Source organism: Pantherophis guttatus, chromosome 3, assembly GCF_059756535.1.
Source record: "Pantherophis guttatus breed Tessera chromosome 3, ASM5975653v1, whole genome shotgun sequence".
Classification (NCBI taxonomy): Eukaryota; Metazoa; Chordata; class Lepidosauria; order Squamata; family Colubridae; genus Pantherophis; species Pantherophis guttatus.
This window is the reverse complement of record NC_142065.1, coordinates 208,833,042-208,854,819: the sequence shown is the minus strand read 5'-3', so window position 1 is coordinate 208,854,819 and position 21,778 is coordinate 208,833,042. Positions and strand designations below refer to the sequence as shown.

The 21,778-nt window shown below is 41.4% G+C and overlaps 1 protein-coding gene across 1 annotated transcript; it reads right to left on the bottom strand.

The window, feature by feature from the left end:
• Window positions 1-1,426: 1,426 nt before the first annotated feature.
• LOC117658677 (proto-oncogene Mas-like) lies at window positions 1,427-21,778 on the bottom strand. Its single transcript, XM_087888828.1, has 4 exons — window positions 21,598-21,778; window positions 8,910-9,007; window positions 7,474-7,516; window positions 1,427-2,929 (listed from the first exon to the last, which is right to left on the bottom strand). The coding sequence occupies exons 2-4, from the start codon at window positions 8,941-8,943 to the stop codon at window positions 2,020-2,022; spliced, it is 987 nt and encodes a 328-aa protein (XP_087744954.1). The 5' UTR covers window positions 8,944-9,007; window positions 21,598-21,778; the 3' UTR covers window positions 1,427-2,019.

The window sequence follows — 21,778 nt, the reverse complement described above, 5'->3', positions numbered from 1 at the left end:
GGGGCCGTAAATTACGTGGGGTCAGAACTGGCTTCACTTGGGAATGTCCGACATGAAGCTCCTAATAAATAACTGGATTTCTTTTGAAGCTTGGCTCGAGGCTCATGATTTAATTAGAGCATCCATTGGAACCTTGACAACCACAGCTTGTGCAGCCCGGTTCACAATGGGTCACAGGCTGGTACCGGTTCATGGATCGTAGGTTGGGGAACCCTGAGTTAAAACATTTCCAATCAGTAGTGGGTTTCACTTTTGTTTGCTACCAGTTTCCTCATGTGCGCTCACTTGCACGCGTGCCTGACGCTTCTGTGCATGCGCAGAAGTATCCGGGTGGGTGGGCAGAGCCTCCTGCTGTTGCCGCTACCAGTTCGCCCAATGCGAACTGGTAGCGGCAGCAAACCGCTGGCAAACTGGTAGCAACCCACCACTGTTTCCAATATATATCAGGTGCTGTCTTTTATCTGCTTAAGGAGCCATGACCAATAGTCTTCCTTAATATTTTTCTGCTCTTCTGGGTAGCTTAGCCAATCTTTGAAAACCGCTTCGAGGAATATTTACTTGGCTGCCTCCACCAAGTAGTAAACAAATTAAAGGGCTGGGATTTTTTCTGACTGAGGAACAATCATCAGATCTTGAGCAAAAAAAAAAAAATCCGTCTTGAAGAAGATATTGCTTATAATTCACTCATATTCAAATATATGATCTAATAAACGTGCTTCAAAAAATACATATGTAAACCAAAGTGTAAAACCTCTCCAATGTACAGATAACCTTTTGATTTAATAATAAATGTATGGACATTTTAATTTGGAAAACAAAAGTCCAAATTTTGATAATATTGATTATACAACCATATTTTAAAATATGAAATATGGGGACAATGGGTTGAGAAACATAATAAAGGCAATAATTTATCATGCTAAAAATTAGGTATATTTAAACTCTCATATATTTCAGGGGCAACGAATCAGAACACCTACATAAGGAGGCCAAAATAGTTTCTTTAGTGTTGATTGAAGATCTTACCGGACTGACTGTCCCAAAGGTGCTTTTTCAGGAGGCAACTGGACTTTCTTGTTTTTTTTTCTTTTGAAGACATTTCGCTTCTCATCCAAGAAGCTTCTTCAGCATTGACAGGATAGTGGGGAGAACTGAAGAAGCTTCTTGGATGAGAAGTGAAACATCTTCAAAAGAAAAAAAGCAAGGAAGTCCAGTTGCCTCCTGGAAAAGCACCTCTGGGACAACCATGACCTGAATGACTGAGAACCTCTCCATACTTTTACCAGACAGACTGCATTCTTTTGGGGAACAGGCATATAAAAACTTCAAGATTTTGATCTCTGTCGCTTCCTCCAAGCTACACCCCATCTTCATTCCTCCCTCTACTCTAGCCAGGTATTCCACCACAATACACAATACAGCAGTAATTGTTACTATTTATTTATTATTTATTTATTAATCAAATTTCTATACCGCCCTACTCCCGAAGGACTCAGGGCGGTGAACAGCCAAGATAAAATACAGATAATACAAATATTAAAAAAAACCCTTAAAATTATTAAATATTTTGGCCGAAACACAGATTAAAACACCCAATTTATAAAATCATGAATTAAAAATTCAAAAGAGGAGAGTTAGGCCAGGCCAGCCTGCTGAAATAGAAAAGTTTTGAGAGCACGGCGAATTATTATGAAATGTGATTGAATTATATAATGTCAAGATATTTGATATGAACGTCTCTTCTTCACTTCTAGAAACTACATATGCAGCACGGTTTCCAAATTTTGTTCTATAGAACCGGTAATAAAACTGGTGGGAGGCTCCACCCACTGACCCTGATGTCATGAAAATGCTTCTGCACATGCGCAGAAGCTTCTGCGCTTGTGCAGAAGCTTCTGGGCTTGTGCAGAAGAGCCCGTGCGTGGACGAGCAAAGTGAGCGCGTGCACATGGCCCCATTGTAAACCGGTAGTAAACCCACCCCTGGTTTATGACTTGAATGAACAACGGTATTGATACTTCACAACTGGTCTTCTTTCATGGTTTGCTGCTGTTCTGAGCTGTCCTTCTCATCCTTGAAGACTCTTTGCAGAGCAACCTTGTAAGATGTTTTGGGTTGTTCCTTTCCCGTCTTCCTCCCCACTAAGAAATAAAGGAGTGGGTTGAAGCTGCTGCTGACAGCCGCACATCCTACCCCAATGGTCAGGAGGAGGGGATTATAGGAACCTAAATATTCAATGACATATAAGGCATCCATTGGGAGAGAAAAAAGGAGGAAAAAAATGAGAGCCAGCACGATGGTGGTGACCAGTTTCCTTTGATTGCATTGCATTTTAGACCTCGTTTGAATCAAGAGAATCACCGTGGACACAACCATGAGAGGCGTACAAAGTAAACCGTTCACAATCAGCTGATAAAATAAAGGGGAACTTTCAGAGTTTCTGGTCTGGTGGAGAATGAAATGCACCGCAGAGAGCAGGAAGGAGAGGATCCAGATGAGGCTACAAACAAGTGTGGAGAAATATGGAGGACGATGGCAGCGATGCCAGAGAGGGAAGAGGACAGCCGCACACCTGTCCAGGCTGATGGCTGTCAGCAGAAACTGGCTGGCAGAATAGGTGAAGAGGAAGAGCTCAAAAAATAACATGAAAAAGACTGCCAGAAGGTTAGTCCTTTTATGGAGAGTTAAAACAGCCACAAATGTAGCTGCAATAATAAAGGATGTGAGTGCCCCAAAATCAGCGATGGAGAGATTCAGGATGAAAGTGGTGAAAGAATTCCTCTTAATGGAATAGACCAAAAAATAAATTGTTGCTCCATTTCCAATCAGGCCTAAAATACAAATAATGGCAATGGAGCCATTGATAAGGTTTCGCGTTAAAACATCAAACAGAGGAAGAGTTCTAAAATATTCCGTCCAGTCATGACTCCTGTGAACAGGAAAAAAGCAAAAAGAGAATCAGTCCTTGATTATCTTTTGAGAGCTGAACGTAATTTCATTTTAATGTATGCCTATTAGTGTACATTTAAAGTGACAATAAAGCTCTACTCTACTCTACTCTACTCTACTCTACTCTACTCTACTCTACTCTACTCTACTCTACTCTACTCTACTCTACTCTACTCTACTCTACTCCACTCCACTCCACTCCACTCCACTCCACTCCACTCCACTCCACTCCACTCCAATTTTCTATTCTATTCTCTTGCAGAAATCCCTGAATGCTGAAATAGAATTACTTATGATGGGCACCTCTTCTGCTCTCATTCTTCACATGCTGTGATTATATAGGACACATCCCTAAATCTGGGGACAACAGACAACAGTGCCAACCTAGGACCGTGATGGTGAACCTATGGCACATGTGCCAAAGATGGCACTCAGAGCCCTCTTTGCTGGCATGTGCGCCATTGCCGCAGGTCAGATCTCCGTGGCGTTTCTTCCGTGAGCTTCTGTTTCCCTGAAAACGAAGAAACAGATGCTCACGAAAGAAAAAGATCTTATCTCTTGCACCGCTGCCAGTTTTGGGATGCCCCATCTCCTTCTGGCCACCTGGTTTTCGGGTCTCTGCTGAGCATGGACGCACGCCCACACACGTTCATGCGCGAGCTGCACTGGCTCCCAGTGGTCTTCCGGGTGCGATTCAAGGTGCTGGTTACCACCTTTAAAGCGCTCCATGGCATAGGACCCGGGTACCTTCGAGACCGACTTCTGCCACCAATAGCCTCCCACCGGCCAGTCCGCTCCCACAGAGAGGGTCTCCTCAGGGTGCCATCGGCCAAGTTATGTCGGCTGGCGACACCCAGGGGGAGGGCCTTCTCTGTGGGAGCCCCAGCCCTGTGGAATGAACTGCCCCCGGAAATACGTAAGATCTCCGACCTCCGGGTGTTCCGCTGCTCATTGAAGACCCTGTTGTTCCGCCAGGCCGGGCTATCAACATAATGATTTTAAATTGGGGTATTTTAAATTTTTGGGGTTTTAAACCGGCCAAATCTATTTAATTATTTTAATTTTTAATCATTGTTGTGTCTTGTGTTTTTAAATTGGCTGTACACCGTCCTGAGTCCTTCGGGAGAAGGGCGGTATAGAAATAAAATTATTATTATTATTATTATTATTATTATTATTATTATTATTATTATTATTATTATTATTATTATTATTATTATTATTATTATTATTATTAATTTTATTTCTATACCGCCCTTCTCCCGAAGGACTCAGGGCAGTGTACAGCCTGATTAAAAGCACAAAGACAGACAAAGTTTAAAAATAATTAAAATTATTAAATAATAGGCCCAAACCTCAAATTTTAAATCCCATTTAAAACCAATTAAAATCTTTACCTTGATAGCCCAGCCTGGCGGAACAACAGGGTCTTCAGTGCGCAGCAGAACACCCGGAGGTCGGAGATCTTACGTATTTCCAGGGGCAGTTCATTCCACAGGGCAGGGGCTCCCACAGAGAAGGCCCTCCCCCTGGGTGTCACCAGCCGACATAATTTGGCCGATGGCACCCTGAGGAGACCCTCTCTGTGGGAGCGAACTGGCCGGTGGGAGGCTACTGGTGGCAGAAGACGGTCTCGAAGGTATCCAGGTCCTATGCCATGGAGCACTTTAAAGGTGGTAACCAACACCTTGAATCGCACCCGGAAGACCACTGGGAGCCAGTGCAGCTCGCACAGGAGGGGTGTCACATGGGCACAACGAGTTGCACCCATAACCACCCGCACGGCCGCATTCTGGACCAGTTGGAGCCTCTGGACCAGATGCATGCCCACATCCATAATTCTATGCACCTCACCCCCCCATGCTCCCCCCACTTTTGGCACGCGATGGCACGGTGGGCCCAGTAGGCCTGTTTTTCACTCTCCCCAGGCTCCAGAACCTTTCTAGGAGCCTGGGGAGGGTGAAAACGGCCTTCCCCACCCCCCAAGAGGCACTCCAGAGGCCAGAAACAGTGTGTTTCCTGACTTCTGGTGGGCCCAGAAGGCCCTAAAATCAGCTGGCCGGCACACACAGGCATGCCGAAGCTGAGCTCACGTGCCCACTGATATGTCTCCACGTGCCACTTGTGGCACCCGTGCCATAGGTTCGCCATCACGGTCTTAGGTTTTTCGATACCTGGGACAGTTAGGGCCCAACAAATCAGCTAGAGGGGGAAGGAAGGAAAGAACAACCTTAGTGAAATGGGAGGGAGAAGGAGGGAGAAGGAGGGGGGGCACTTCCATCTCTGGCTTTTTTTTTCGAGAGAAGGAAGAACCCTTTTCAGGCCAGATATTCAAATCGCTAACTAATGACAATGAAAAATTTACGGCATTGATTCCCACCCCCAAAAAAGAGGGGAGATGTTGGCAAACATCCCATTCAAGATTTAGAAAGTGGCGTAGGAGGCTAATGCCTCCTACTAAGGCAGCATTTAACATCCAGCTACCTGCAATTACTGCAAGTTCAATTCTCACCAGGCTCAAGGTCGACTCAGCCTTCCATCCTTTTCAAGGTGGGTAAAATGAGGACCTGGTTTGTGGGGGCAATAAGCTGACTCTGTATTAAATATACAAAAGTATGAAGGCTATTGCTTAACGCATTGTAAACCACCCTAAGTCTCCGGAGAAGGGCAGCATATAAAAATAATAAAATAAAAAAATAAATAAATAAAGGAAATTGTAAAAGCACTCCGTTCCTGCCCCTGTCCGTTCCCCCAGTTCAAAGGGAAGCACGCCTAGTTTTTTTATTTTTTTGCAAGGGGAAGAGTTAGTTGCAATTAATTTCTTAACCAAAAGCAACAAAAGCCTGGGAGAGGGCCAGCCGAGGAGAAAAGTTTGTGGCTAATAACCCAGAGGCGAAAACCTCAAGGCAAAACAGACAAGGCGAAGAGACCGAGCCGAAAAGTCCTAGACCCTTATTGGGACCGTACATAGGGAAAAGATGCAGCTGTTTGGCCAAGTTGCAGTGATACAGGAAACGTGGATGCAGATACAGAGACCTCCAGGCTGGACTCATGTAATATACCTAACCAGATCTAGTATCTAAACATAACTATTTCATCTTCAGGGGTTCTGATTTATTCATTTGAGTGCTACTGCATCTTTCCTTTGGGACAAGAGTTCTCCAACGTTTCTAGTTCCATGTGAGTGGCCAGTAAGAATAAATGTTGCCAGTAGTGGGATTCAAATAATTTAACAACCGGTTCTCTGCCCTAATGATTTCTTCCAACAACCAGTTCACCAAACTGCTCAGAAAGTTAACAACCAGTTCTCCCAAAGTGGTGCGAACTGGCTGAATCCCACCACTGAATGTTGCTCACTTAAACGAGTTAGCATGCACGCTCGCTCGCTTGCCCACTTCTCACGCAAGTGAGGATGTGTGTGCACGTCTGCTCACCGGCCGTTTCCACAGCCCAGCTGCAAATCCCACATGGCCCACTAGTGGGCAGTGGCCCACATGTTGGGGACCCTGCTTAAGGAGATCAGAATCTGTGATTATCAAGATTCTAGTAACTTCATGCAACATGTCAATGAGGTTCTCTAGTAATTCTCAAATGGAGAGGAGTGCCTCACTGGGAAGCTTTCCCTTGTCTGCCAGCTACTCTAAATCCAAAGATCCGCATCGAATCACTTGGGAATCTCATGTTTCTGGACATTCACCCAAAGTGGTTTAAGAACAAGTTGAGTTGGTCAACCTCTATCCTTCAGAAGAGGCCCCCGTTCCAGCAGCTGCAATGAGCACAGCAGAGGATGACTTTTCCTTTGAAATGTGATGAAACAATTGGAAAGTGTTCTGACCCAACCTTAACAGAAGCAAGAAAAAGACTCCTTGTCATGAAAAACCTCTCTTTACTTACCTCCTGTGAATTAATGGCATTCACACACCAAAAAGTCCAAGCAATAGTCCTTCAAAGAGTTAACTGCAGTAACAGACCTTATCAGTTCCTTGTGATAATTGCAAGATCCTGAGCTCCCAGCTGAAAGTCTGCAAATTAAGTTCTGGCAAGCAGTCTTTGATGCACGAAACACCATGAGCAAAATCTTCAGAAATACGAATTGTTGTCTCCTACGACAACCACTCCCCTTTCCTTCTATTTATTCCCCAGCCAGGGAAGGGCCACTCAGTGTCCACGTGTGCCTTGCTTCCCAAGCTGACTCCTTGTCTTCAGTTGTTTCCTTCTCCTAACAGCTCTGCGCATACAGCCATCTGGAACAGGCCCCAGCTGTTCTTCCTCCTCACTCACAGCAGCCTCCAAAGGCAGCTGCCTCTCCGGTGGCTGGGAAATGTTGGACAGCCCTGGTTCTATCTCTGTGTCTGATGCTGAGCATCCATCAGAGCCTTTCCCAGGCTTCAGAACTGGCCCAAGTTCTTTCCCAACCTTCTCATCATCTGAGTCTGGCTCCAGCTCTGCTGGTAGCTGGCAGGCCACAGCAGAAGGCTAATTTCATTACTACAAAGAAAACACTTTGTACCATAAAATACTTACATCTCATAGTAGGTTGGCCAGACACGGAGGGAGCTGTTATAATCTAAGGATTCAATTACAGAAAATTATGATTATTGTCAAAATGCATATATATTTAAAAAACATCTTCCACAGTTACAATTTTATTTTTATGTCTCTATGTCTGGGTCTGTGTATAAATAAATAAAAGAATCCTCAATAACTTTTTCCTGTGGTCACCCCACAGAGTCATGGGTGGATAATCTGTTTCTCTGATGCTTTCTAAGATGCCTGCCCCAGAAATATTTAACCTGGTAATTAATTATAAAACAAAATCACCTTGAAAGGAAAATTTTTCTTCCCTTGTTTTTCCTTCATTTTCAGAAATGTTTCTGGACTGCCAATCAGGGGTAAAATCTAGCAGGTTCTGACAGGTTCTGGAGAACCGTTAGCAGAAATTTTGAGCAGTTCGGAGAAGCAGCAGTGGAAATTTTGAGTAGTTCGGAGAACCGGCAAATATCACCTCTGGCTGGCGCCAGAGTGGGGTGGAAATGGAGATTTTGCAATATCCTTCCCCCAGGAGTGGGGGTGGATGGGGATTTTGCAGTATCCTTCCCCCTGGAGTGGGGTGGGAACAGAGATTTTGCAGTATCCTTCCCCTGGAGTGGGGTGGGAACGGAGATTTTGCAGTATCCTTCCCCTGCCACGCCCACCAAGCTACACCATGCTCACCAAGCCACGCCCACAGAACCGGTAGTAAAAAAATGTGGATTTCACCACTGCTGCCAATCATATATATATATATATATATTTTCTCTCTAAGTTCTCTTAAAGTACATTGAGGATGATTTCATCCCTTGTGTCTTTCTGAAGGACAATTCTGGGATGATGTTGCATACAGGAAATGTTGCAGATATCACTGTATTCAGGGATGGGTTTCACTTATCTTTCCCTCCAGGTCCCTGCACACGCGTGCTGTCTGTGCATGTGGCCAGACTTCCACGCATGCACTTTGCTTGCTCGTGCATGCACCCGACTTCAAAAACATGCCTAAATAACATGACTTGGAGCCTGGGCGGGTGGGTGGACCCATCTGCATTTGCCGCTACCAGTTTGCTTGAATTGGTGCGAACCGGCTGAATACCACCCTTGCCCATGTTAGCATTCTTACATTCCCCATGAAAGCTTTTTATTTTTTTATTTTATTTTTTTATTTATTTATTTTTTATTTTATTTTGTGAATAAAAAAAAATCTTCCAGAAGACATTTTGTAAATGCATTCATGGAATGGCTTCAAAATGTTGATGCTGTCTTAATCCCAGGATGGATGGGAGAAGAGGAATTCGGTGCTAAAATTTCAATTTTATTCGAATAAGCTCACAAAGCATTATGAACCTTTGAGTTCTTTTCGTTATCAGTCACGTTATCCCACAATGGAAAGGAAATTCTATATAATATAATTTTCATACTGTTCATACCTTCTGAATCCGAATAATTAAATTGTTGCTTCATTGTGCGAAAACTGTTGTTTTCTTGTTTAGAAAAGTTCTGTGGATAAAATGGACAATCTGGGACACTGTAATGTAAGAGGAAATACAATTATCAAAAGCAAACACGCTCAATTTTTTTTTCCTGATTGTCAAAATGACTGAAAAGATTTGTGCTCTTAGGGAATTCAATTTCCTTTGTCCACACAAAATATAAGGCATAATAATCCTTACTGGCTTTCAATCAAGCAATCAAAATTTATTTACAGTCTGAGCCGAAAGGCAATACAACAGAGCCGAAATGCAGTATGGTAAGTGCAAAAAATGAATTTTAAAAATGGAAAGAACGTGTTTAAAAAGTTAGCAGTGTATTGAAGAATGGACATTAAAAGTAGCTAATTTGGCGGAGATGGCTAAAATCTCTGCATATTTGAAGGACCGTTCGAATGAAAGATATGTACTGGAATGGAGAAGATGGATTGATTATATACAAAACAAATATGGGACTAAAAAGTTGCAAATAACTTATGAATGAAATATTTAGATGATTTTTCTTTTTATTCTGACATTTTGGTACTTACGGAGAAGTTAAAGAGTAAGGGGGAGTTAAGAGTTTATAGTTAGTTTGTTTATGTTAGATTATGTTTGTTAAATGCAATATCCTGTATTTTGCTCTGGGAAGTCGGGGGGGGGGAGGGAGAAGGGAATGGGTGGGGGGAGGAGGGGGGAAAATTTGTTTGTAAAACATTTTAAAACTTTTCAATAAAAAAAAAAATTACAGTCTGAGCCAAAATGCAATACAACAGAGCCGAAATTCAGTATGGTAAGTGCAAAAAATGAATTTTAAAAATGGAAAGAAAGTGTTTAAAAAGTTAGCGGTGTTGGAAGAAATATCCATCTGTGTTCAGTTCCAAGTGGGGAGAAAGACACTGGAAAAATGGAGGCTGATTCGAAAGATGGTTTATTGGTGAAGCAGAACCGCCTGGGTAACTGACCACATGAAGTGGAGAGTGAGTGTTATTTATACCCTCTCTTGGGCCTTGCCCTTGAGCTTCCTGTTCCTGTGGCAAGGGCATTATATTCTATTGACTGTCAGACTCCCAAGGGGCTATGCAGGGGTCATAGCTGAGGTTGTCTGAGATAGGTTTGGTTATCCATGTTTCCAGTGTCTTTCTCCCAACTTGGAACTGAACCCAGGTGGATATTTCTTTCAACACTGCTAACTTTTTAAATACTTTCTTTCAATTTTTAAAATTCATTTTTTTGCACTTACCATACTCTTACTCAGTCTTGCTGAATGATGCAATGAAGGGGCTTGGTTATGCCATGTATTGAGCTCTGCTGATAGATAATCCTAGTATGTCCTGGAGGGTCATGTCTTAATCCCATCACCCTGGAGCTGGAGGCCTTTTGTCTTGTAGATAGGCTGGCCCAGTCTTTCTCAATGAGCACCAATTATCTCCCTGCAGCAGGGAGCAGCAGGGAGCTGCTCTTTGTTTTTAAAAACATGTTTCTCCTTTTCTCATCCAGGGAAATATAATATTCTGCCTTTTTAATATCTCCTAGAACAGTGATGGCGAACCTATGGCATGTGTGCCCAAAATGGCACGCAAAGCCATGTCTCCTGGCATGCGCAGCCTTGCCTGTTTGTCTTCCGGATTTCTGGTGCTCATGCGCACATGACAATAAGCTGTCCTTTGCACGCGCGGCAGTGCCGAAAACTGATGTGCGCATGTGTGCCGGCCAGCTGATCACTGGGCACATGCGTACCAGAACCTGGAAGTTCAGCTTTTCAAGTTTCAAGTTTCAAGTTTATTAGATTTCTATACCGCCCTTCTCCCGAAGGACTCAGGGCGGTGTACAGCCATATTAAAACACATAGATTTATAAAATTTAAAACCAAATTAAAATCAATATATAAAATTGGCCCACAAATTTAAAACACACATACACCGATAATAAAATTCATATTAGGCCAGTCTGGCTTGCTGGAACAGGAGGGTCTTAAGAGCGCGGCGAAAAGTATGCAGGTCGGGATTAAGACGGAGCTCTAGGGGCAGCTCATTCCAGAGGACAGGTGCCCCCACAGAGAAGTCTCTCCCCCTGGGTGTCACCAGTCAGCATTGTTTGGCCGACGGCACCCTGAGGAGCCCCTCTCTGTGGGAGCGTATTGGCTGGTGGGAGGTTGTTGATGGCAGAAGGTGGTCTCATATATATCCCGGTCCTAAGCCATGGAGCACTTTAAAGGTGGTAACCAACACCTTGAATCACACCCGGAAGACCACCGGGAGCCAGTGCAGCTCGCGCAGGAGGGGTGTTATGTGGGCGCACTGATTCGCACCCATAAACACCCGCGCGGCCGCATTCTGGACCAGTTGGAGCCTCCGAGTGCTCTTCAAGGGGAGCCCCATGTAGAGAGAGTGTTGCAGTAGTTTTTCCAGAGCACGATCCCTTTGCGCGCGGGGCAGTGCCGAAAACCAGCCTGTGCATGTGTACCAGCCAGCTGATCACCGGGCGCATGTGCGCTAGAACCGGGAAGTTCGGCTTTTCCAGAGCATAGCCCCAATGAGCGAGCGCATCCGCATGAGATGTTTTCATGCGACCTTTTTGGCACTCGGTGCCAAAAAGGTTCACCATCACTGTCCTAGAATATTTCATTCTTCTAGGAGAGGGATGGGTGCTAACTTTCTACAGCAGCTAATAATTAATAGCATGAGAGTAGAACCTGCTGTTATAACTGGGTATATTCAAACAGACCCTGTCAGATGTAAATGCCTTATTCTCCAATGTGTAAATAGTGTACAGACAGGGTATCAGGGGTTAACTTATTCTTCACTTCTTAATGTATTCATAATTCACCACTCCCACATATAGCTCCACCCATTGTATATATAAGGAGCTACCTACACCATTTCCCTCGCTTCTATCTGTGAATATTCAGTGAATATAGAATGCCTAATGTAAATAAAAGAATATATAGTTAAATCTTTAACTCTTGTTGATCTTATTGAGTCTGATCCTGAAAATATTGCAACAAACTGGTAGCAGAGGATGGTTAATTGACTCAATAAAAAGCTTTAAAATGTCTAAGAAAGATAGGCCCAACACCAGGGCCTACAGCAAAGAAATGGAAACGGAACAAGAAATAATCAACGAATCCACGAATGCAATTTCGAGAGAATCCGAAGAATACACCACTGAAGACGAAGAAATAATTGATGACCAGGAGGAAATCGAAATAGAAAATAACGAACTCAGGTCAGAGATATTAAAACTATTAAAAAGCCAGAAGAATGATGAAAGCCTCATCGCGAACCTCCAAGATATGCTAAAGAACAGCGGAGCAGCGAGAGAGAAAAACATCACCAATGAAAAACCCAAAGATCCAAAAATAGTGAGTAATATGACTGCGGAGAAAATCATTACAAAGAAGAAAAACGATGATCCCGCGCAAAAATTTGAATGGCGGCCATCTTGGTTTCAACCGGCCTCCAAGATGAACGAAGAAGAGCCAATCAGCAATCTCAATTCAAAATTTCTGGCGCGAAAAATATTATCGGACAACGAAAACGAAAAGGAAGATTCAAACACCTCAGAAGAATCAGAACCAGAAAGCGAGGAAGATCCAACAAAACACCAAATAAAATCAGCGATGAAAACGCTCTTTGCTGCATTTGGGCCAAAACTGAAAATTACTAAAAAGACACTAAAAAAGCGAACGAGCAAGCCAATGCCTCAAGACCTGCCCGCTCCCATCCTGACTACTAGAACGCTGACGCCGGAACCCAGAGAGCCCTGCCGATACCGCCCTACGCCGCAGACCGAAGCAAGCACCAACGCTTTCAATAGAAGAGGAAGAACAGCCACCGTCGCCAGAACCCCCAAAGTCGAACCAGAGACCGACTCATCTGAAGAGGAGCAGAGCGAGCGGGCCGCAATGAGGAGAACCTTCCACGACGACGCCGAAGAAGAAATGGACAACGCGCATGCGCGAAACTACGCTGACGATCCGGGAAGACATGAACAGGAGAGAAGATCATGCAGACTCGTAGCGAGCATCCCCATGCCGTTTTGCAATTTTCTGCATTTACGAGACCACGGACTACCTCAGGTTGTAAGTAATGGACCCAATAATGTCGGAAATTTACCCAGTGACTTCCCAAAACTAAGGGTTGATGGCATTAATTTACAAGAATGGTATCAACAGCTCCAGGTTGTCTTTATGAAGGAAAACTTACTGTTTTTTATCACTAGTCCCCCAAAAAGACCTTGGACACTAAAAATAGATTGCTTACACCATAGAGCTTTTTTCCTAATAATATCTAGTGTGTCTCCTGCAATGTATCACAGCATTAAGCCAAATTTGACTGTTTCAGAAATTATTCAATGCATGTTTAATTTGTTTCACAGTGACAGTGTAGCCACCACCACAAGGATATCTAAAGACTTCTTTTCATCTAGGATAAAACCAGGGGTTTCCATAAGTGAACATTTAATATCTTTGAACAAAATAAGAGCTGAACTGCATTTGAGGGGGGAAGTGATTTCAGACCAAACAATGAAAAGTGTCATTATCAACTCACTTGACCCATCATGGGACAATTTTATGTCACATTTAGACACAATCAATCTAGGGTATTTATCCATAGAAAGTCTATCTAACAAATTGATAACAGAAGATAATTCTAGAAGGAATCGTTCTAACAATCACACAGAACATAAACCATATAGGAAAGTAGCTTTCCAAGAAAAATATAGTGGAACATTTAAATGTCATAATTGTGGATCCAGGGAACACAATAGAAGAGATTGCCCAAAATTCTTAAAAGAAAGATACAGATCAGAATACAGAAACAAATACGATTATAGACAGCCTTCCATAGAAAGGCATAGATATAGGAGCCCACCAAATCACAGAGAGAATAGAGGGGGCAGAGACAATTCAAAGGATAGAAAGTCTGGTTCACTGAATGGATTAAATAAACAAGACAACACTAACACACAACAAAATGAGAACAATAATTGGCTTATTGATTCTGGAGCAACTAATCACACCACTAATAACAAAAGTATATTGTCTTCATTTGCAGAAGATAAATTTGTAATTAAGGTTGCTAACCAAGAAAAGGTTCAAGTATTAGGTAGAGGAAATGTAACCTTGCCTGGTTTAGGAAAAATAGAGGGGGTATTACTAATACCTGAAATACCTCATAACATATTAAGTGCCATAAAACTAAGCAGAGATTCTGACATTAACATTGTCTTTTCAAAAGGAAAGGCAACTTTGGAAAAGAATAAAATAAATGTAGGCACTGTGGTGACTAAAGGAGGGCTACCTTACCTAATAACAAAAGAAAAATGGTTACATAACATTGATTCAAATATGGAAGATTGTATTGAAATAGATGATGAGAATGTTAGCAACAGTGACAATGATGAATGTAAAATATCTCATGATCACACAGATGCACACAACGATAAGAAGCCAAAGATAGGTAAACCAATTCATGATGAGTGTGCTCACATATTGCATAGGAAGTTAGGACATGCCAGTTTTCCTGTAGTACAAAAAATGACTGAACACGCAGAAGGTGTTAAAATAAAGAATTGTGAAAATTATCTGGAATGCTCAGTATGTAAATCTACAAAACTAAAAACTAGTCCCAGGCCAAGAAAATCTACCAGATCAACTAACAAAATTTTTGATTTAGTACACATGGACTTAGTTGGTCCATTAACTCCATCAATCACTTATAGGAAACGTTACTTCCTGACAATAGTGGACGATTATAGCCGCTATGGATTTGTTTACACTCTAAAACACAAAGATGAAACATTTCAAAAATTTAAAGAATTTTACAAACGCATAGAAACACAACACAACATCAAAATAAAACAAATTATGACAGACAGAGGGTGCGAATTCATGTCTAAAGAATTCTCACAATGGTTAAAAGACAAAGGAATGTTACATTACACATCTAGTCCATTTTCTCCGTTCCAAAACGGGATTGCAGAGAGAAAAAATTCCACATTACAAACCATGATTAGATGCACATTGGAAGATGCTGGCTTAAGCAAACAATTCTGGTCAGAAGCCTTACATTATTCAAATTACACACAAAATAGAACATGGTCCAGCATTATAAATAAGACACCATATGAAGTGATGTATAATAGAAAACCAAAATTAGCACACATGCATATATTTGGAGTCACAGCAGACGTACACATACCTAAACAATTAAGAAGAAAGGGAGAAAATGTATCCAGGAGACTCAGATTTATGGGATATGAGACTGGCACTAAAGGATACAGATTCATTGATAGTAACAACAAATTTATAGTCTCCAGAACAGCTGTGTTCCATGAACAAGCTAACTGGTCTAAATTACATCTTAATGAGATATTCCCAAATAAACATGAAGATACAAAATCTCATGAGAAAGGGACTATAGAAAAACAAAATATCAACAAATATAAAAACAAAACCAAAACTTGGACAAATAGCCAACTCAAAATAAAGACAGATACACTAACAAAAAAGGAAGCAAGATATTTGCATGATAACGATAGTAAACCCGAGAAAATCATTAGAAACACCAGAAATCAAATGCCAAATAAATACAAGGATTATGTAATGCACATGAATGGTGAACTAACAACACCCAATACATACGAGGAAGTGTTAAAACTTCCTCACGAAGAAAAAGAAAAATGGGAATTAGCAATGAAGAAGGAGATGGAAAGTTTACAAGGACTAAATGTATTTACACCTACATCTGCGCCTAAAGATAAGACAATTATTGGTACCAGATGGATATATAAAATTAAGAATTTAGAGGGAGGAAATACTCTATACAAAGCTAGATTGGTTGCACAGGGTTATGCACAGAAATATCCAGAAGACTATACTGACACGTATTCCCCCACTGTAAGAACAGAGAGTGTCAAAACAGCTCTAGTGGTAGCTTCAGCACTCAATCTAGATGTATTCCAATATGACATACAGACTGCGTACCTACACGCAAAATTAGATAAAGAAATATACGTGAGAGCACCTCATAGTCCATACACAAACAGAAATGAGACTTGGTTGTTAAACAAGAGTTTATACGGGCTAAAACAATCTGGTAAACGGTGGTATGATTGTTTAGTAAAAGTACTTAAGACCATGGACTTCAACGCTACCACTGCTGATAATTGTTTCTTTATCAAGAGGGGTGATGATTATATTGAATTTGTATTGATTTATGTGGATGACATTTTATACATAGGAAAACATAAAGAAAGAAGAGAAACTTTTGTAACTAAGCTAAATGAACACTTCTCATTGAAATCTTTAGGCAAGGTAAACAAATACCTTGGTGTCCAAATTAATAAAACAAAAAGGGGATTCAAACTTACCCAGAGAGATAAGATCATAGATCTTTTAAATAAATGCAACCTAAACAATGCCAAACCTTGTGATACCCCTATGCAAACTGACTTTCTAAGGAATTCTGATGAATCTTCTCCCGAGTTCAAGGACAATACATTCTATAGATCAATCATAGGTTCACTCCTTTACATATCTAATTGGACTAGACCGGACATCGCTTTACCACTCAATTTATTATCCAGGCATGTCAGCAAACCAACGATGTACCACTGGGAAGCTGTTAAAAGAATTTTAAGATATTTAAAAAGCACACTAGACTTTTGTTTAATGTTAGAACCTAATGATATTAAAGAACCAAAGCTTACGTGTTATGCAGATGCAGATTGGGCTGGAGACACCTCATGCAGAAAAAGCACATCTGGTTATGTATTTCTCTTAAATGACTGTCCAGTTTACTGGTACACTGGTAAACAAGAACTAGTGGCTACTTCAACAACAGAAGCGGAATATGTTTGTTTATCCAAGGCCGCAAATAATCTTGTATGGTTTAATGATTTAATTTCAGATGTCTGGAAAAAACCTGCTCTGCCTTTTGTTATGCATGAAGACAATAAAGCAGCCATTGAAATATCTAGATCTGATGCCATTGGACAAAGGTCCAGACATATAGATATAAAATTTAAACATGTAAGACAATTATCTCAGGATGGATTTATTAAAGCAGTGCATTGCGACACTTCAGAACAATTAGCTGATATATTAACGAAGCCTTTACCTTCTAAACAGCATAAATACTTAACCTCTAAGTTGTATGTTTTGTATTGTCCTGAATCTGAATGTAACTGGTGTTGTATAACGAATCGGCATTTAGAGGGGGATTTGTCAGATGTAAATGCCTTATTCTCCAATGTGTAAATAGTGTACAGACAGGGTATCAGGGGTTAACTTATTCTTCACTTCTTAATGTATTCATAATTCACCACTCCCACATATAGCTCCACCCATTGTATATATAAGGAGCTACCTACACCATTTCCCTCGCTTCTATCTGTGAATATTCAGTGAATATAGAATGCCTAATGTAAATAAAAGAATATATAGTTAAATCTTTAACTCTTGTTGATCTTATTGAGTCTGATCCTGAAAATATTGCAACAGACCCAGATCAACTAATGTTCTGCAAAATGTAGGCACAAGGCGGAAGACAAAGAGACAACCAGAAGAAAGCGATGGACCTTTTTAAAAAAATATAGGATAACTGCAGCAAGGTTATTATGTGCTCATAAATGGATGTAACACTGATTTGTCCTGTTTCTCTGTTGGAAACAACAATTTGATCTGTTCTGACATATTCTTTCTGTGTTTCTCTACTTGTGTAAAAACAAAAAAATCATAGAAATTCTGATCTTTGGATGCGATGACGAACCTGGCTTGGCTCTCTGGATTTCAGATTTGATTTTGAGTTCTGTTCTGTATATTCTTGTTGAAAGTGAAACTGCTTTCAAAAAAAAAACATACAAAAGGGAAGCTTTCTAAGAGCTTCTGTAATATTTACCTTCCTATCTTCCTTGTCCGTTTATCTATTCAGCAGTCCAGTAAATTACCATTAGCTAATAACCATGTGCGTATGTTTTTGAAATCTGACACAGATGGTGTCTTAGTAAAAAGATTTCACAAGATTCACAAACTCTATGTTAAGAACAGTGGCAGCGTTCCAGAAAAACCCCAACTCCAAGTAAAGATGCGGAAGCAAACATTTTTCCAAAGTTCTCTTTAGTAGAATAGGCAAACTGGCACATCTGGGAAAACCTGAATCTGAAAAGCCCAGGTTTTCCCTCAGTAAGTCAAAACCCCCAAAACCATCCCCTTTCTCCCCAGTCGATCACATGCTCCAATTAACATCCGTTCTATTTCGACCCAGCCCCCTGACCACTCCTTCTCCAGATGCTGGATTGCCCTGACCTTGACCAGCAGGAAGAATGCTATTATGTCTACTAACAACCCCTCTCCTTAATTCCCCCTCCTACTTTCCCACACATGAGAAAGTGGCAGCATTGGGGCTAATATGGCTTCCAAAGCTGACAAACAGTGTATGTCAGGGGTGAAATCCAGCAGGTTCTGACAGGTTCTGGAGAACCGGTAGCGGAAATTTTGAGTAGTTCGGTGAACTGGCAAATACCACCTCTGGCTGGTCCCAGAGTGGGTTGGGAATGGAGATTTTGCAATATCCTTCCCCCAGGAGTGGGGAGGGAATGGAGATTTTGCAGTATCCTTCCCTGGCCACACCCACCAAGCCACACCACACCACGCCCACCAAGCCAAGCCCACAGAACCAATAGCAAAAAAATTTGGATTTCACCACTGGTGTATGTGTTATCTCGCATACAAGATGCACAGGAAGTACTTAAAGATCATATCAAAAGGCGATACGAATTTTAAGGCCATGAACTGAATGTCAAGCCTGAAGCCATTTTGGAACGTCTTCAGGGCTGCCACAGCGAGGCTGGTTGGAGCTGTGGGAATGGGAGGGAATGGGAGAAGGAGTAGAGACAGCTGGGGACTTGTAGCCAAAATCAAATTCTTTCTCCTGGGACCCAAGGACGTTCCCACCAGGTGCTGGGGAGGCATGGACTGAAACCAACTGGGGTTGGGACTGCAACCTGGTTGGGCCATATGATGGAGATGTGGATGTAACCATGTGCGTATGGTTTTGAAATCTGACACAGACGGTGTCTTAGTAAAAAGTCTTTCACAAGAAAACAAACTCTGTGTTAAAAACAGCTTATGTTTACACCGAATACATACAGATTGCTGCTTTCTGAGCTTTGTGGTTGGCTTAGAGTAATTTCCCCTGTACTATGTTAGGTAACATCAAGTAATGAAACTTTTGTAGAAACCAAAAGCCAGGCTCAAACGTCACCAGTGACTCTACAGTGTGTGTGTATATATCACTGTGTGATACCGAACTGGGCTGAAAAGTTAACAGTGTGGAAAAACATTGCATAGAAGGTGATGTCTGTGTCGTAACACAGTTTCTTAGCAATGCTGGTTGAGCCCAAGGGAGAACTTTGTATCTTATCCTATCTAGAAACTGGTTAGGCTTGGGACCAAATAGGGAATTGCAGTTTTGTTAAACCAAACACTATCCACTAACTCTTAATCATTTGCTGCAACCAACTTGAAACAGGATCTGTTGCAATCCTCCAAATTATATAATTTCTATATGCTTTTCTCCACATTAAATTTCATTTTGTTGGATAGGGCCCAGGGGTGAAATGTTCCCGGTTCGGACCGGATTGCCCGATCCGGTAGCGATGGAGGCGGGTGGTTCGGAGAACCGGTAGCAAAAATCCCTGCCCCCCTCCCCCATGCCCAGCTGAGCCGCCCAATCATCAGAGGCTTTTTTTTTACTTTTAAAAGCATTTTTCTACAACCTCTTCAGCCGAAAAAATGCTTTTAAAAGTAAAAAAAAAAAGCCTCTGATGATCGCGTGGTTCAGCTGGGATCGTCAAAGGCTTTTAAAAGAAAAAAAAGCCTCTGCCGATCAAGCAACTCAGCATGGATCGTCAGAGGCATTTAAAAGAAAAAAAAAGCCTCTGCTGATCAGGCAACTCAGCTTGGATCATCAGAGGCATTTAAAAAAAACAAACACTTTTTTTAAAATGCCTCTGACGATCCAAGCTGAATTGCCTGATCGCTAGAGGCATTTAAAAGAAAAAAAAGCCTCTGCTGATCAGGCAACTCAGCTGGGATCATCAGAGCCTTTTGAAAGCATTTTTTCACAACCTCTTCACCAAAGAGGTTATAGAAAAAAATGGTTTGAAAAGTAAAAAAGAAAAATAATTGGTCACACCCACCCAGTCACATTACCCCCACCACCAAGCCACGCCCACAGAACCGGTAGTAACAAATTTTAGATTTCCCCACTGATAGGGCCCATTGTTCAAGTTCTGTCAAGGTCCTTTTGGAGCCTGAGTTTGTCTTCTTTGGTGTTGGTTATTCCTGCCAGTTTATCGCCATCTGCAAATTTGATGAGTTCCCCTTCTATCTCTCATCTAAGTCATTTATGAAGATATTGAAGAGTATTGGGCCTAAGACGGAACTTTGTGGTACCCCACAAAGGTTTACTTCCCTCCATGTAGATGTACTATCATTAAGGACTACTCACGGAGTACAGCTTGTCAGCCAGTTACAAATCCATCCAGTAGTGATCCTATCTATTCCACATATTTCTACCTTAAAAAGAATTAAGTTATGGTCTACTTCGTCAAATGCCTTACTGAAGTTTAAGTATACTATGTCCACAGTATTTTGCTGGTCTACTAATATAGTCACTTATGTCAAAGAATAAAATAAGATTGGTTTGGCATAGTCTCTTTTTAACAATCCTGTGCTGGCTTTTAAAAGAACTATAAAAGTTTTTGTTTCTTTTTGAAGATTTTTCTATCTTCAGTAGGATTTTTGAAAGATATGGTAACAATAGTTCTGAGACAACATCTGCCAGTTCCTTCATATGTTTAGTTTTCGTTTTTGAAGAAACTCTGGGATGTAATCCATCAGGTCCTGGTTATTTATATTCATCAAAATAAGACAGGTATTCTCTAACCATTTTTTTGCTTATTTTAATTGGTATTTCTAGCCTGTCATTTATGTTTAGGTTTTTGGTAGTCTGGGTTACAGTTCCTTTTTGCATGAAGACTGATGCAAAGAATGAGTTAACCAGTTCTGCTTTCTCTCTGCTGCCTGGTACTTCCTTGACATATTCTTTTTTTAATGGACCTACCATTTCCTTGACTTTTTTCTTATATTTCCTTGACTTTTTTTTCTTGTTATAGCACCAAGGAATTACCTGAGGATTGGAAAAGAGTTGATTTGGTTCCATTCTTCAAAAAAAAAAAAAAAAGTCTAGTGAAAAGAAGGACTAGGGATGATATGATAGCATTATTCCAGTATTTGGGAGGTTGCCACAAAGGGTATCACCTTTTTTTCTCAAAGCATCAAACTTTAAGCTCTACTACTGGAGGCTTTTAAAAAGAGATTGGATAGCCACTTGTTTGAAATGGTATACATTTTCCTGCTTGAGCAGGGAGTTGGGCTAGAAGACTTCCAAGGTCCCTTCCAGATCTCTTCTCTCTTCTGAATTGAAATTGAAGTTGAGTTTCATTATTGGCAGGAAGATCCTGCCGGATTTGCTGATCTCATCCTGTTGATCTCCAACTCATATCCTTACCTTAAAAAAGGAGTACTTTGCAAATCACAATGACCACAACAGAAACTCTATCTTTACTACTGACATACCTGGTGATGAAAGGAAGAATTTCCAGATGGGACCAACAAGTCTTTTTTCAGGATGTAAGGATGAGAGTGACGGGAGTTTTTCAGTGAATCCAGATGTTCCGCACTTGATGCAGTTACAGTGAGAAAGAGGAATTGAGCTGAACCAAATTGCAACCTTTCTCAGAAAGAAAGAAAAAAGGAA